Genomic DNA, 15,789 nt, shown 5'->3' with positions numbered 1-15,789 from the left:
CGGGTGTGGTGGCAGGCACCTGTAATCCCAGCTACTCGGGAGAGGCTGAGGCAGGAGAATTGCTTTACCCCAGGAGGCGGAGGTTGCAGCGAGCCAAGATCGTGCCACTGCACTCTAGCCTGGGGGACAGAGCTAGACTCCATCTCCAAAAAAAAAAAAGGCTGGGCATGGTGGCTCATGCCTGTAATCCCAGTACTTTGGGAGGCCAAGGTGGACAGATCATGAGGTCAGGAGTTCCAGACCAGCCTGGCAACATGGTGAAAACCCGTCTCTACTAAAAAATACAAAAATTAGCTGGGCATGGTGGCTTGTGCCTGCAATCCCAGCTACTTGGGAAGCTGAGGTAGGAGAATTGCTTGAACTGGGACCCGGGAGGCAGAGGTTGCAGTGAGCCAAGATCGCACCACTGCACTCCAGCCTGGGCTACAGAGCAAGACTCCATCTCAAAAAAAAAAAAAAAAAAAAAAAAAAGTAGCTAGATTCAGAAATAAGAGACTTACTTAACTAGCACTTCCTAAACAATTACATGTTAATTCATTAAATACTCACAGGCACTTGTATAGAATAGGGTTATCCAGAGAGCAGAAGCAATAGGATATGTAGGTAGGTAGGTCGGCAGGTAGATACGTAGATGGATGGACGGATGGATAGATAGAATGAATATAGATAGATACGTGCATACATAGAATAGATGGATGGATGAATAGATAAGCTAGATGAATGGACAGACAGGACAGATGAATAGACAATACAGATGGATGAACAGACAAATAAAATGGGTGGATGGATGGACGGATGAGTGGATGGACAGACAGATGATAGATGACAGACAGATAAATAGATGGATAGGGTAGATGGGTGGATAGATGGTGGGATGGTGAATATCAAGTGTCAACTTTATTGGGTTGAAGGAGGCCTAAGGAGCTGGTTAAGCATTGCTCTGGGTGTGTCTGTGAGGGCGGTGTCAGAGGAGCTTGACATTTGAGTCCATGGACTATGAGAAGAAGACCCCACCCTCCATGTGGGTGGCACCATCCGGTCAGCTCCCAGCATGGCTGGAAAAAAGCAGGCGGAAGGTGGGGTAGGCCGGCTTGCTGAGTCTTCTCAGGGTAAGGCTTTCATCTTCCCCTATGCCGGCTGCTTCTGTGGGTAAGCTGGCCAGGGAAGAAGGCTTTCATCTTCCTCCTATGCTGGATGCTTCCTCACATTCCTCCTGCCCTTGGACATCAGACTCCAGGTTCTCTGGCCTTTGGACTCTTGGATTTATGCCAGTGGGTTATCGGGGGTCGCGGGTCTTCAGCCGCAGACTGCAGGCGGTCCTGTCCACTTCCCTGGTTTCCAGGCTTTTGGACTCAGACTGAGCAACTGCTGGCCTCTTTCTTTCCCAGCTTGCAGACGGCCTACCATGGACTTCACCTTCTGATCGTGTGAGCCAATTCTCCATAATAAACTCCCTTTCATATAGACATATATCCTATTAGTTCTGTCCCTCTGGAGAACCCTAATACAGACTTATAGATAGATGGGTAGATAGGATAGACGGATGGATAGATGGATGGTTGGATGGATAATTGATAGATAGATAATAAATGGATGGATAGATGGCTGGACAGACAAACGGATGGATGAGAGAGATGTATTAGGAGAATCAGCCTCTGCAAGTACTGGGGTTACAGGTGGGGGCCACCACACCCAGCCCTGAGCAAAACTTTTTCACAAGACATACATGTGGCCAAGAAATAAATGAAAAAAATCACGAATCATTAGGGAAATGCAAATCAAAACCACAATGAGGTCTCATTTCACCCCGGTTAGAATGGCTATCAAAACAAAAAATAATAATAAATACTGGTGAGGGTGTGGAGAAAAGGGAATTCAAACACTTGGTGGGAATGTCACTAATACAGCCACTACAGAGAATAATACGGAGCTTCCTCAAAGAACTACGAAGGGGAACGGAAGTGGTGGTTCACGCCTGTAAACTTAGTGCTTCAGGAAGCCAAGGCAGGCACATCACGAGGTCAGGAGTTCCAGATCAGCCTGGCCAACGTGGTGAAACTCTGTCTCTTAAAAAAAATACAAAAATTAGCTGGGCACAGTGGTGCACACCTGTAGTCCCAGCTACTCAGGAGGCTGAGACAGGAGAAACACTTGAACCCTAGAAACGGAGGTTGCAGTGGGCCAAGATCAGGCCACTGCATTCTAGCCTGACAGAGTGACAGAGTGAGATTCCATCTCAAAACAAAAACAAAACAAAACAAAAACTACAACTAGAACTACTATATGATCCAGCAATCTCCCTAATGGGCATTTATACAAAGAAAAGAAAATCAGTTTATCAAAAGGACGTGTGCACTCCCATGTTCGCTATATGGAACCCACCTGACTATCTAACAACGGATGACAAAGGAAATGTGGTACATATACATAATGGAATACTATTCATCCCTAAAAAAGAATGAAAATGGCTCACGCCTATAACCCCAGCACTTTGGGAGGCAGAGGCAGGTAGATCACTTGAGGTCAGGAGTTCAAGACCAGCCTGGCCAACATGGAGCAACCCTGTCTCTACTAAAAAATACAAAAATTAGCGGGGCGTGGTGGCACACGCCTGTAGCCCCAGCTACCTGGGAGGCTGAGGCAGGAGAATTGTTTGAACCCAGAAGGTGGAGGTTGCAGTGTGCCGAGGACCAGCCACTGCACTCCGGTCTGGGAGACAGAGCAAGACCCTGTCACAAAAAAAGAAAAAAAAAAAAAACAAGAAGAAAAGAAGAGAAATCCCATCATTCACAGCAACAGGGGTGGAACCGGAGATCATTATGTTAAGTGAAATAAGCCAGGAACAGAAAGTTCAACCCTGCATGTTCTCACTTATACGGAAGCTGAAAAAAAGTTGATCTCATAGAAGCAAAAAGTAGAACAGAGTATGCTAGAGGCTGGGAAGGGCAGGGGGACAGTTGTGGGGACAGGGAGACATTTGTTAAAGGATAGGCAACTCCAGCTGGATGGGAGGAATGCATTGTAGTGCTCTACAGCCCTGCAGATGTCAACGGTTAGCAATAATGTATTACATAATGTCAAATAGCTAGAAGGAGGATAATGAATGTTCCTAACACAAACGAATGATCACTGTTCCAGACAATGGATATGCTAATTACCCTGATCACTGTACATTACATGTATCAAAACATCACTACATATCTCATAAGTATGTACAATTATTATGTGTTAATTTTTAAAAGAACATAAAAGAGACTTTAACAATATTCAGTGACCAACGCTGTAAACACATGCTATCACCCAGGCTGTGCTGTTCCATGTCAAGAGCACAGGCAGAGTAGATTGACAAAATTTTTTTTTCAGACAGAGTCTCGCTCTGTCGCCCAGGCCGGAGTGCAGTGACCTGATCTCTGCTCACTGTAACCTCCACCTGCCAGGTTCACGCAATTCCCTGCCTCAGCCTCCAAAGTAGCAGGGATTACAGGCGCCCGCCACCACGACTGGCTAATTTTTGTATTTTTAACAGAGACGGGCTTTCACCATATTGGCCAAGCTGGTCTTGAACTCTTAACCTCATGATCCACCTGCCTCAGCCATGCAAAGTGCCGGGATTACAGGCATGAGCCACTGCACCCAGCCTCTTTTTTTTTTTTTTTTTTCCTTAAGACAGAATCTTGCTCTGTCACCTCATCTGGCGTGCAGTGTTGGTCTTGAACTCCTGACCTCAGGTGATTCACCCTCGTCGGCCTCCGAAAGTTTTGAGATTACAGGCGTGAACCACCATGCCTGGCCAACACCCTCCCCCCCGCCCCCACCCCGGCTTAATGTGTGAAGGTCATTCACAGTCATCACACCCTGCCAGAATTGGCATCATTCTTAAGGGCCCTAGAATGTTCTGAATGGTAAATGGCCTCTCATTTTTAAGTCGTCAGTTCCCTTAGACCCTACCAAGAGAGTCAGCCTGTCCTTTGAAGCTCTGAAGCCAGGCATTGACTTCTTCTCTCTAGCTATGAAAGTTCTAGATGCCATCGTCATCCAATACAATGCTGCTTCATCTGCATTGAAAATCTGCTGTTTGCCAGGCGTGGTGGCTCATGCCTGTAATCCCAGCACTTTGGGAGGTGGAGGCAGGTAGATCACAAGGTCAGGAGATCAAGACCATCCTGGCTAACATGGTGAAACCCCGTCTCTACTAAAAATACAAAAAATTAGCCAGGCGTGGTGGCAGGCACCTGTAGCCCCAGCTACTTGGGAGGCTGAGGCAGGAGAATCGCTTGAACCTGGGAGGCAGAGGTTGCAGTGAGCCGAGATCACACCACTGCACTCCAGCCTGGGCAAAAGAGCAAGACTCCGTCTCAAGAAGAAAGAGAGAGAGAAAGAGAAGAAAGAAGAAAGAAAAAGAGAAAGAAAGAGAAAGAAAGACCTCCATCAATGACCTCAGCCAGATCCTGTGGAGATCCACCAGCACTCGTGGCTTCACCTTGCGCTTTATGTTATGGCGATGACTGCTTTCCTAAAACCTCAGGAACCAACCTCTGCTAGCTTCAAACTCTTCTCTGCAGCTTCCCCAACTCTGTCAGCCTGCACAGAATTGAAGAGTTAGGGCTTTGCTGTGGATTCGGCTGTGGCTTCAGGAAATGCTGTGCTGGTCTGATCTCTCCACACCTCTCAAACTCTCTCCATATCAGCAATAAGGCTCTTTCACTCTCTAATCACTTGCGTTCACTGGTGTAGCACCTTTTTTTTGAGATGAAGTCTTGCTCTGTGGCCAGGTTGAAGTGCAGCAGCGTGATCTCGGCTCACTGCAACCTCCAAATGAACTGAGGGTGGTGTGGCATGCCTGCAATCCCAGTTACTTGGGAGGCTGAGGCAGGAACATCGCTTGACCCAGGAGGTGGAGGTTGCAGTGAGCTTAGATGGCGCAGTGAGCCTGGGTGACAGGGCAAGAGTCTGTCTCAAAACAATGAAGTAAAATTTAAAAAAATAAAGTGAGAGGCATGAGACTCTTCTTTTCACTTGGGCACTTAGAGACCACTATAAGGCTTCGTTTTTCTTTCCTTTTTTTTTGAAACAGGGTCTCACTCTATCACCCAGGCTGGAGTATAGTGGGACAATCATGGCTTACTGCAGCCTCAACTTCACAGACTCAAGCGATCCTCCTGCTCCAGCTAATTCCTGTGGGGTTTTTTTCTTATTTTTATTTTGTAGAGATAGGGCTTCACCATGTTGCCTAGGCTAGTCTTGAACTCCTGGGCTCAAGTGATCTACCCACCTCGACCTCCCAAAGTGCTGGGATTACAGGCATGAGCCACCACGCCTAGCGAGGTCGCCACCTTTTGATCCACGTTTCAGCCAACCAAACAAAGGGTCAGAGCCCTTCCTACTGCCACCAGCTGCAGCACCAAATGCACAATCTCTGCTAGTGACCCACACTCATAAACTCAACCTGACCCAGAGTTCTGTCATTTGGGAACCCAACGTCTCCAGCCTGGCCAGCGTCTTCCCGTGTCCCTATCCCAACTTGAATGATCCCATCCTTTGCCACCTCATGTCCTCACTTTTTTTCCTTTTTACGTAGAGGTGGAGTCTTTCTACATTGCCCAGGCTGGTCTCAAACTCCTGGGCTCAAGCGATGCTCCTACCTCAGCCTCCAAAAATGCTGGGGTTATAGATGTGAACGACGGCATCTGACCCAGGTGCCCCCACCTTCAAAGAAGACACCCAGCATGCTGAGAGCTCAGCCTTCGTTGTAACTCAGCCAATCGCCTGAGAGCTGGTGCTCCATTGTCTACAATTTCAACCCTGTGGCTACAGGAGCGAAGAGTCCGACCCAGGGCACACCAAGAAACTCTCAGATCATTTATGCAGAGCTGCAGCCCAGACGCTGAATCCCTGAGTTCACTCTTTTCCCCACTTTCTCAGTGACGCTGGGAGCAACGTCACAGCATCATTCTATTTCTTGGTTTTCGATACATGTTCAAAAGCATCACACACAGAGACACCAAATTCCTGGCCTCTTACAAGTGGTGAATTGGGAGTCTCAAGTGCATTTGCTTTGCATGCCTCTATAAACAGTTCATGTTGTGAAATACCAGTGCTCTCTGCACTATTATTAATAGAAATAGAGCCCTTAGGCCGGGCGCGGTGACATGCCTATAATCTCAGCACTTTGGGAGGCCAAGGCAGGTAGATCACCTGAGGTCAGGAGTTTGAGATCAGCCTGGCCAACATGGCGAAACCCCGTCTCTACTAAAACTACAACAATGAGCCAGGTGTGGTGACGCACATCTGTAATCCCAGCTACTTGGAGGCTGAGGCAGAAGAATCGCTTCAACCCAGGAGGCAGACATTGCGGTGAGCCACGACTGTGCCATTGCACTCCAGCCTAGGCAACAAAAGCCAAAAACTCGGCCGGGCGCAGTGGCTCATGCCTATAATCCCAGAACTTTGGGAGGCCAAGGCAGGCAGATCACAAGGTCACAAGTTCGAGACCAGCCTGACCAATCGTGGTGAAATCCCGTCTCTACTAAAAATACAAAAATTAGCCAGGCGTGGTGGCACACGCATGTAATCCCAGCTACGTGGGAGGCTGAGGCAGGAGAATGCCTTGAATCTGGGAGGTGGAGGTTGTGGTGAGCCGAGATCGTGCCATTGCGCTCCAGCCTGGGCAAAAAGAGCAAAACTCCATCTCAAAAAAAAAAAAAGCCAAAATTCCCTCTCAAAAAAAAGAATGTGGAAGGACTGGGGCTCACACCCCAACCCCTAAACTTACATTGGAGAGGCCCCACAACAAGCAGCTAGGCAAAGACTGAAAGGGGAGGGAGGGAGCCGGGCCACCCTCTGGGGAAGGGTGGTGCAAAGGCCCTGTGGTCGAAGTATACCCAACGTGTCCAGGAAGAGCCAGGAGGCAGTGGGCTCTGGGACAGGAGAGGGAGCAGGACGAATAGGGTGGGCCACCATAAAGGCTGCTTGTCCTGAGTTACATCGTGGTGGGCGGGGGTGCTGGGAAGGGGGTCTGTGGTTTGATCGTCTGCTGTGCTGAGCATAAGCAGAACTGTGTGGAGGTGGGGAGACCAGCAGGGGCGTCTGCATTGCACGGAGGAAGGAGAGGGCCCAAGTGTGGTGGGTCGGGCAAGGCAAAAGCAGCTGGAAGAACAAGGTGACCTCATCAGTGGAGGTGGGGCTGGGCTTTGCACACAGAAAGGCTGAAGGTCTTGGGGGCTGCTAGTTATAGGGTTGGTGTTTAAAACCCCTGAGGAGGGGAACCAGTCTGAGGCCCCAGAAGCCAACAAAATTGAGGATGGACCCAAGACGGGCCTGCCCGACACTGCCCCACTCCTGTCTGTCCACCAGCCTCCTGAGCCAGGGAGATGCCTGGGCAGGTCCCGGGGCCCCCTCATGGCCCTCACAGCCCCTCACAAACGAACCCTTGGCAGAGCTCTCATCCCCGCAAAGCCTTGAACTCTGCTCGTCTGCAGCAGCCTCTGAAACCCACCACGAAGCCCTCAGCTCAGCCCAAAACACTTATGGTTCCCAAGGGGAGGTAGAACCCTTGAGTTCTCTCTAGGAAACGAAACTGAAATTTTACAAAAGCGGAGGAAACCTCTAGCAGAGGCCGCGACAAAACTTCTTGAGCGCTCCGTTGCCACCAAGGACCTGGGCCCCACCTGGGCTGCCTGCTGGCCAGGATTTCCATTTCCTAGAAGGGAGGCGAGATGCCTCTGGGGGTCCCCACCGGCCCCGCCCCCACCAGCACCCGGGCCTCACCTGCTACAGGGGCTGCCGGAGGCAGCTTCCCTCCGCACTGGCTGCAGAACCTGGGAGATTTCTCCGTGGAGACATGCTGGCACGAAGGGCACTCCATGTGTCCCGCTCAGACTCTCAGGACCGGCGCCTGTGACCTGCAGATCCAAAAGGAGCAGCAGGCGTTGCCGGCAGCCCGCTATATACCACGCTTCCTGTCACATGACCACAGCTTCGGTTTCATTTTCTGGGAAAGTGAAATCACAGCAGCCCAGAGGGTCCCCTGGTTAATCGAAACCCAGCAGGAGCACATCCCAAGCCCGGCTCCTCCCCCCTCTCTGCTGCCCCATAGTGGCTTCCAAGCTTTCGCAGTCACTGAGTCAGCCTAGAACCGTCTCTGCTGCTGACGACGTTGGGCCGGGTGGGGACAGGGGATACTCCAGGCAGGCATGGGGCAGCCACATGCTGTCCAGTGGGGTCCCACAGCCTGCCCTCTCAGCCTCCTGGTGCCTCACCCTGCTCATCCTCTAAAGGAGACTAGAGCACCTGTCTCCAGGTGATGTGGGGTGAGCAGGGGACCAAGAGCTACTGGGCAGGCAGTCAGATTCCTAGTAATGGAGGGGCTGCTGTCCACGAAGCACCCCACTCTGCACTGACCACGTGCCCTCAGAACAGCCTCTGTGGCAGTGGCATCAAACCAAGGTGATGGTCACAGCCAGTCCAGACCAAAGCCAAGACTCAGGCCAGCACCCCCGGCCTCCAGGGTCACTTCTGACCTCCAGTGTGACAGTGGAGATGGCATTTGGGCTCTTGGCCACCTAACAGTGGAGGAGCTGACTCTCTCCTTCCTCAGTAAGAAGCCACAGGCACACTGGCCCACCCACCACCACCTTCTTCTGGCTTCGAATAGAAAAACTCCAATGGGGCAGTGGCCAGAGTGGCAGCTGAGCGGTGCCTTCAGCAGCCACAAGGACACTCAGGCCCCTCCCTGCTCTGGCCCTGTCCTCTCCTCCCACTGGGTCTTGGTGTCACTGGGTAAGTTCATGCAGGCAGGGCCTGAAGGAGGGATGAGGTGCTGAGTGGCGGTTCCCTGGCTTCACCTGTGTGGGAGACTAATGTACGCCACTCCACAACAGGCTGTGTGGCAAATTTTGCGATGGCAATTTAGAGAAACCGCAGACTCAGGAGCAGTTCTGAGAAGCTGTCACCCAGGTTGTAGGGGAGTGGCACGATCTCAGCTCACTGCAACCTCCACCTCCCGGGTTCCACTGATTCTCCGGCCTCAGTCTCCCAAGTAGGTGGAATTACAGGCGTGCACCACCACACCCGGCTAATTTTTTGCGTTTTCAGTAGAGACGGGGTTTCACCATATAGGCCAGGCTGGTCACAATCTCCAGACCTCAGGTGATCCTCCGCCTAGGCCTCCCAAATGCTGGGATTACAAGCCTGAGCCACCGCTCCCGGCCCACAAAGCATCTTACAGTTCCATCTGCTGCCCTAGGGGTTGAAAGACTCAGGACAGCACCCTGGGCAGCCAACACTGATGCATTCAATTCACTTCCTGCCTTTTCTCTGACATTTTTCCGCCACGCACAGACACTGCCGCTCAAATCAAAGCCCATCCCCCAACCATGACCGAAGTAAACGGGGAGGGGGGCAGGGAAGGCTCGCTACCAGCTTCGCCCAGCTCCTTCCCTTGCGGCCTCGGACTGCCCCAGGACCCCGCCCGCCGGCTTGCAGGCGGCATCCGGGAGGGGCGCCCACCCTCGCCTTGAGCCCCCGCACTCGGGCGACTTTCGCCGAGTTGGGAGGACGCTGCGCGGTGCGGCTTCCCGGCGGCGATGCCTCCCGCGTAAAAGTTAGGGGTCTCTTTTTGCGACTTCACTTTTCAGCTGTGGCCATTCGTGCGGGCTCAGCATTCCGGACGGAGCTGCAGGCCCCGGTCGGGCCGTCCCCGTCCACTACCCGCCCACGCCCCGGCTACTCCCCGGGGACCCGGTCCGCCCGCCCACGGGGCCCCCCTGCTCCCCGCCCGGCCGGGAGGGGCATCCGGACGCAGGCGCCGCTCCCCGGGGACCCGGCCCGCCCGCCCACGGGCCCCCCTGCTCCCCGCCCGCTCGCACCTGCCGCCCCCCGAGCTCGCCGCCGCCACCAGCCGCCGCGCGCAGTCGCCCCTCGGGTCACCCGGCCCTGGGCCCGCCCCCGTCGCCGTTGGGCCCGCGCAGGCGTGGCCGGAATTCCCCGGCGGCGGCGTCTCCCCGAGACTCCGTGCCCCTAGCCCGGGGAGGCGTCTCGGGCGCGGCGCGCGGGTGCGGGCGCGGAAGGGGCCGCGGTTCCCGCCGGGCAGAGCGAGCAGCCGAGTCGGGCGGGACAGGTGCGCCCCCTCCCCAGGCGCCCAGCACCTCCGACAGGGTCCGGGAGCCGCCCAGGGGACGTCAGGCGGGTGCCCTGGAAGTCCCCAGCGCGCCACGTGGGGTCTTTGCGGATTAAGGGACCAGCTCAGCCGATGGCGCCGAAGACCCCTCAGCCCCGCGCGGAGCGCTCAATCACTGATGATGGAGAGGCCACCCCGGCCCGCGCCAACCCCCATGCCTCAGTTTCCCCATCTGTGAGGCTCAAGGTGTAGCCAGGGACCTCCGTTTTAAGATCACCCACGTTCTTTTCCTTTCTTTCCCTCTCACCCCTCATCCCGTCCCTCTCTGCTCACTGCGCCCCTCTGCCCAACCCTTGCCCTGTGGCAGACCAGAGGGGAGCCTCATCCTGAAACAATTTCCTCCTGCTTACGGGGAGGCGGTGGCCAACAATTAGTCCGACAACCTGGCCAGCCCACCCCTCCTGAGGGACGGTGGGAACAATACAAGGACCCCGCCCCCTCCCCACTCCCTCTGGCTCTAAAACCTGACAGCAGCCTGAGCAACAGAGGGAGAACCCATCTTTACAAAAAATCATTTTTCATTACCCGGCAGCCCACCTGTAGAGGCTGAGGCGGGAGGATCGCTTGAGCCCAGGGAGCTCCAGGCTGCAGTGAACCGTGATTGAACTACTGCACTCCAGCCTGGATGACAAATCAAGATCTTATCTCAAAATCTGTCTCATCTTATCAGACAAAAACTTGAGGGTAAATTTTTAATTTTAAGATGACGTTTTATATTTTTATTCCTATTTTGGAGACAGAGTCTCGCTCTATACACCAGGCTGAGTGCAGTGATGCGATCTTGGCTCACTGCAACCTCCACCTCCCACTTCAAGAGATTCTCTTGCCTCAGCCTCCCTAGTGGCTGAGATTACAGACGGCCGCCACCACACCCGGCTAACTTTTGTGGTTTTAGCAGAGACTGGGCTTCACCATGTTGGCCAGACTGGTCTCAAACACTTGAGCTCAGGTAATCCACCCCCTTCAGCTTCCCAAAGTGCTGGGATTACAGGCAGGCCACTGCATCCAGCCAAGGTGACAGTTTAGAATGCTGGGTGGTCGTCCTCTGGCTTTGCTGGGTCTCCAAAGCTGTTTTTCCCTCCCACCAATCCTGACTGCACAACTGCTCTCTGGCCTGGGTGACAGAGAGGCCTTGCCACTAAACGGTGAATTTCAACTGTGTCTTTTGACGTTTTATATGACTAGTGGAAACGTTTAAATGACTTGCGTGGCTCATATTGGTGGCCTGCATGATATTTCTGTGGGACAGTGCTGTCTCCGGGGTCACAGTCTGCCCCTGGCACAGCCCTACCAGCTGCTGCAGCAGGTACACAAGCCCCTGGAGCCCTGCCTCTTGTCCAGGTAAGGAACAGTGCTGGGCCGGAATGCTGCTCAGCAGGGTGCCCTCCTCCGCTCGGCCGTTTTCACCCCATGGCTTTGGAGGGGGTTAAGCGAGCTCTGAATGAAGAGACCCCCTCAACAGGCTTTGTGTGAGCACAAGGCTGTTTCTTCACTGGGTGCGGGCGGGCTGAGTCTGAAAACAGAGTCAAGGGAGGGTGGTGGGATAGGAGCTGGTTTTATAGGTTTGGGGGAGGCAGTGGAAACCTACGGAAGTTACAGTTCAGGGCAGTTTTTGCAAGCTAGGGGGTGGGTGTTGCCAGGGTGGGGGGGTGTCACAAGGTCCAGAGTCACCGTGTTGGGTTATCAGTTAAGGCAGGCACAATGGTACAATGTCGCAAGGTCGGTTAGTTGGGCTTTGCAGGAGCTAGCCATTCTTCTTACCTCAGACTTTCTCACACGGACACCAGAGGCCATCCAGTGGTGTACGTGTGAGTCAGTGTGTTGGGAACCCTCCCGTGTGAAATCTTGCAAAGTGAGTCTCACAATACGGGTGGTGATATGCAGAGTCCCCAGAAGAAGGAACTTGAGATGAAAGGATCGGGAATACAAAGGAGAATCTAGTTAAAGGAGAATCAGATGGATGTGCAGTCACGAGGAACAATGTTTTCACGTAAAACATGCATGAGAGCACCAAAAATAATCACTACCCTTTATGATCACCTATTGTGTATCTGTCATCTATATTGTGAATGGTATGTGATTTATCTACGTGTTTTTCTTCTTGCAGTGACCTAAATAAGAGCCTGGAAAATGTATATATTCAGAACCTCTGAGAAATAAAGCTGTCGTTGGGGCACTGACTCCTCAAGCCTCCTGACCCCGCTTGTCTGTCTCCTTTTCTTCCTGCGTACCCCCCACTCAGGTTGGAATCCTCCTGCTGGTCGAGAGTTCCCGCCATCAGTGGGTCGCCATGGCTTGACTAGGGTATGGCCTATGGTGCAGCCAGTTCAGAGAACCTTGCAGAGGGCACCCAAAGAATCATCTCCATCCCAGGCAGCAGAAAGGGGGAGGGAGCTTGGGGGGAGAGGTGGTTATTGGCACACAGCTTCCCATATATCATATGCTATGTGTGTTTGCCAGGCTGCCGAAACATAGGACCCCAGACTGGAGGGGTTAAACATGTTGCTGAAATGAGTCAGACTCTAAAATATTTGAAGAGATCTACTCTGAGCCAAATATGAGTGACCATGACTGTCAGGTCTCCATATGCAAGCCTAGAGTCTGAAAGGCTGAAGTCCTGCTTGCCTCCCCACCCCCTGCCTGCATGCGCCACTGTCCCTGATCACCCCAGGACCTTCCCCGACAAGCCCCTCACCCAACCCTGCCTGCCCTCTTAACTGTTCTTATGAAAATGTAAATACTTCTCACCCAACCCTGCCATCTTAACTGTTCTTATGATAACGTAAATACCTTTCACCCCACCCTGCCATTGTAACTGAACTTGTGGTCATGTATACTCCCTGCCCCTACCCCCACCACTGTAACTGAACTTACTCTGCAACACCCACCCCCCAAAAACTACCCAAACCTATAAAACCAACTCCTCTCCCACTGCCCTTTGCTAATGCCGTTTCCCGCCTTAGCCCACCTGCCCCCAGGTGAATAAACAGCCACGTTGCTCACACAAAGCCTGTTTGGAAGGTCTCTTCATTCAAAACGCACGTTTTTCAACAATGACCTCAGGAGGTCCTGAGAACAGGTGCCCAAGGTGGCTGGGGTGCAGCTTGGTTTATACATTAAAACGTATGAATGGAGAATCTCTTGAGCCCGGGACAAGGAGGTTGCAGTGAGCCAAGGTCGAACCACTACACCCCAGCCTGGGCCACAGAGCAAGCTTCCATCTCAAAAAAAAAACATTAAAAATTTGCTCTGCATGATGGCTCATGCCTGTGGTCCTTGCTGCTTGGGAGGCTGAGGCAGGAGGGTCACTTGAGCCAAGGAGCCGTTTCCAGTGGTCGAGCCACTGCAAAAAAAAAACCATTTATACAGGTTTAGGCCCAGCCTGATCCTACACCAGGGGCCCACCCATCCAGCACGGCCTCATTTTAACTCAATTACATCTGCAACAACTCTGTTTTCTTTTCTTTCTCTCTCTCTCTCTCTCTCTCTCTCTCTCCCCCGCCCTTCCTCTCTCTCTCTCTTTTTTTGAGACGGGGTCTCATTCTACTGCCCAGGCTGGAGTGCAGTGACACAATCATGGCTTACCGCAGCCTTAACCCCCCAGGCTCAAGCAATCCTCCTGCCTCAGCCTCCAGAGTAGCTGGGACTACAAGCCTCCCAAAGTGCAAAACTCTTTCCTAAACTTATACACATCATTGAATTGCTGAGTCCGTGTGTTCACTCAAATAGCAACTTGCTTTTTTCCACCCCAAAATGAGTGTTACAAGTTAAAAGCTTCCGCTGGGCATGGTGGCTCATGCCTGTAATCTCAGCACTTTGGAAGTCCGAGGCAGGCAGATCATGAGGTCAAGAGATCAAGAAACATCCTGGCCAACATGGTGAAACCCCGTCTCTACTGAAATAGAAAAAATTAGCCGGCTGTGGTGGTGCACACCTGTAGTCCCAGCTACTCAGGAGGCTGAAGCAGAAGAAACACTTGAACCCGGGAGGCGGAGGTTGCAGTGAGCCGAGATCGCACCACTGCACTCCAGCCTGGTGACAGAGTGAGACTCTGTCTCAAAAAAATAAGCAAAAATTAAAAAGCTTCACCTTTCTTTTTTTTTTGAGACAGAGTCTCACTCTGTCACAGAAGCAAGCTAATTTTTGTATTTTTACTAGAGACAGGGTTTTGTCATGTTGGCCAGGCTGGTCTCAAACTCCTGACCTTAAGCGATCACCATCCTCGGCCTCCCAAATTGCTGGGATTACAGGCGTGAGCTGCCACACCCAGTTTTCACCTCATTTCATTTAACTGCTGCACAATATTCCACGGTATTATTCGAGTCCCCTACAGTCAAGACGTTATCAGATTGAGACGCTCAGGTTTCTTCCCCCTTCTTAAAAGTGTGCCTGCTTCCCGGAAGACTGACTCTGGCATGTTGGAGTAGATTCTGAGAAGCGTAACTGCTGAGTCAGTTTGTGTGCAAATTTATGAAACTGGTAGTGCCTGGTGCCCGCCACAGTGAATCTGCTCCCTTCACCATCCCTGTGGAGGAACAACGTCTAGGTTGAAGTATGGATGCACTTGGCATGTGGGTGCAAGCCACACATGGACTGCTGCCCTTACAAGCCTAGGCAGGGGGCCCAGTGAGCAGGGCTTTGGGACAGGTTCACTTTATGTAGAAAGAGAAGCTGCCTGAGGTCGGGAAGGACAGGGACTGGAGGGTAGGGGTTCACTGGTGGGTGAGAGAGGGCCAGGCATGGTGGCTCACACCTTAACTGCAGCACTCTGGGGGGCTGAACCCAGGGGATCGCTTGAGCTCTGGAGTTTGAGATCAGCCTGGGAAACAAAGTGAGAGCCTGTCTCTACAAAAAAAACGGAACAAATCGGCGTGGTGTGGTGGCATGTGTCTGTGGTCCCAGCCGCAGGAGAGGCTGAAGCAAGAGGATTGCTTAGCCCAGGAGTTCAAGACCAGCGTGGTGAGCACAGTGAGAAGACAGGGAGGGAGGAAGGAATAAAGGCAGAAAGGGAAGAAAGAAAAGGAAGGGAGAAAGGGCGGGCAGGAAAGAAAGAGGAAGCAAGGAAGGGAAGGGAATGAAGGAAGGAAAACAGGCGTCCAGGGACCTGGAGGAGTCACGTGGCGGCAGACGCTCCAGCGTCCACGGGGACGCCTCGCAGCCAGCAGCCCTGGTCCCAGGCCCTCCCCTTGCTGCGCTGATGCTGGCCGGGAGCACACGGCTCCGCAGGGCAGTGCACATTCTTCTTGAAGCAAGTGCAGGGACAACACACCTCCGGGGCTGCCACAGGCTCCGGGGATTTACCCTCGGACGTAATCAAAGCATTCCTAAAAATCGAAACACTCGGTCCTGGTCTGTGCAGGCTGCCGTGATAAACTATCCCAGACCGCGGGGCTTAAGGCACAAGAATTCATTTTCTCCCGGTTCTGGAGGCCAGGGTCCTCGTAAGGTCTGCTTCCCGGCGGGCGCGTGGCCTCGTTCTGGCAGCGGCCTCTCGTGGTGCTCCCCCGGGTGTGAGGGGGCAGAGCGAGCTCTCTGGCGTCTCTTCTCACAGGGACACTAAAGCCATTGGTACAGGGCCCACCTTTATGACCTTCGGTAAACCCTGGTTACTC

The 15,789-nt window shown here is 52.9% G+C and overlaps 1 protein-coding gene across 2 annotated transcripts in view; it reads right to left on the bottom strand.

Annotated features, from left to right (window-relative positions):
- The window catches only part of RNF213 (ring finger protein 213), a 119,828-nt gene extending 109,915 nt beyond the window's left edge, over positions 1-9,913 (bottom strand). Inside the window, exons 1-2 of one of the 2 annotated variants that reach the window (XM_039477053.2) lie at positions 9,867-9,913; positions 7,768-7,901 (exon numbers count right to left, since the gene is read on the bottom strand). In XM_039477053.2, the coding sequence (XP_039332987.2) occupies positions 7,768-7,864 (97 nt within the window). In that variant the 5' untranslated portion in view covers positions 7,865-7,901; positions 9,867-9,913. Of the gene's footprint in view, positions 1-7,767; positions 8,023-9,866 lie in introns of those variants that run through there. The other variant, XM_039477054.2, reaches the window with a different exon arrangement.
- Positions 9,914-15,789: the final 5,876 nt, after the last annotated feature.

The sequence above is a fragment of the Saimiri boliviensis genome, chromosome 17 (genome assembly GCF_048565385.1).
Source record: "Saimiri boliviensis isolate mSaiBol1 chromosome 17, mSaiBol1.pri, whole genome shotgun sequence".
NCBI lineage: Eukaryota > Metazoa > Chordata > Mammalia > Primates > Cebidae > Saimiri > Saimiri boliviensis.
Note: the sequence above shows the minus strand (reverse complement) of the source record. Positions and strands in the feature narration are given on the sequence as shown.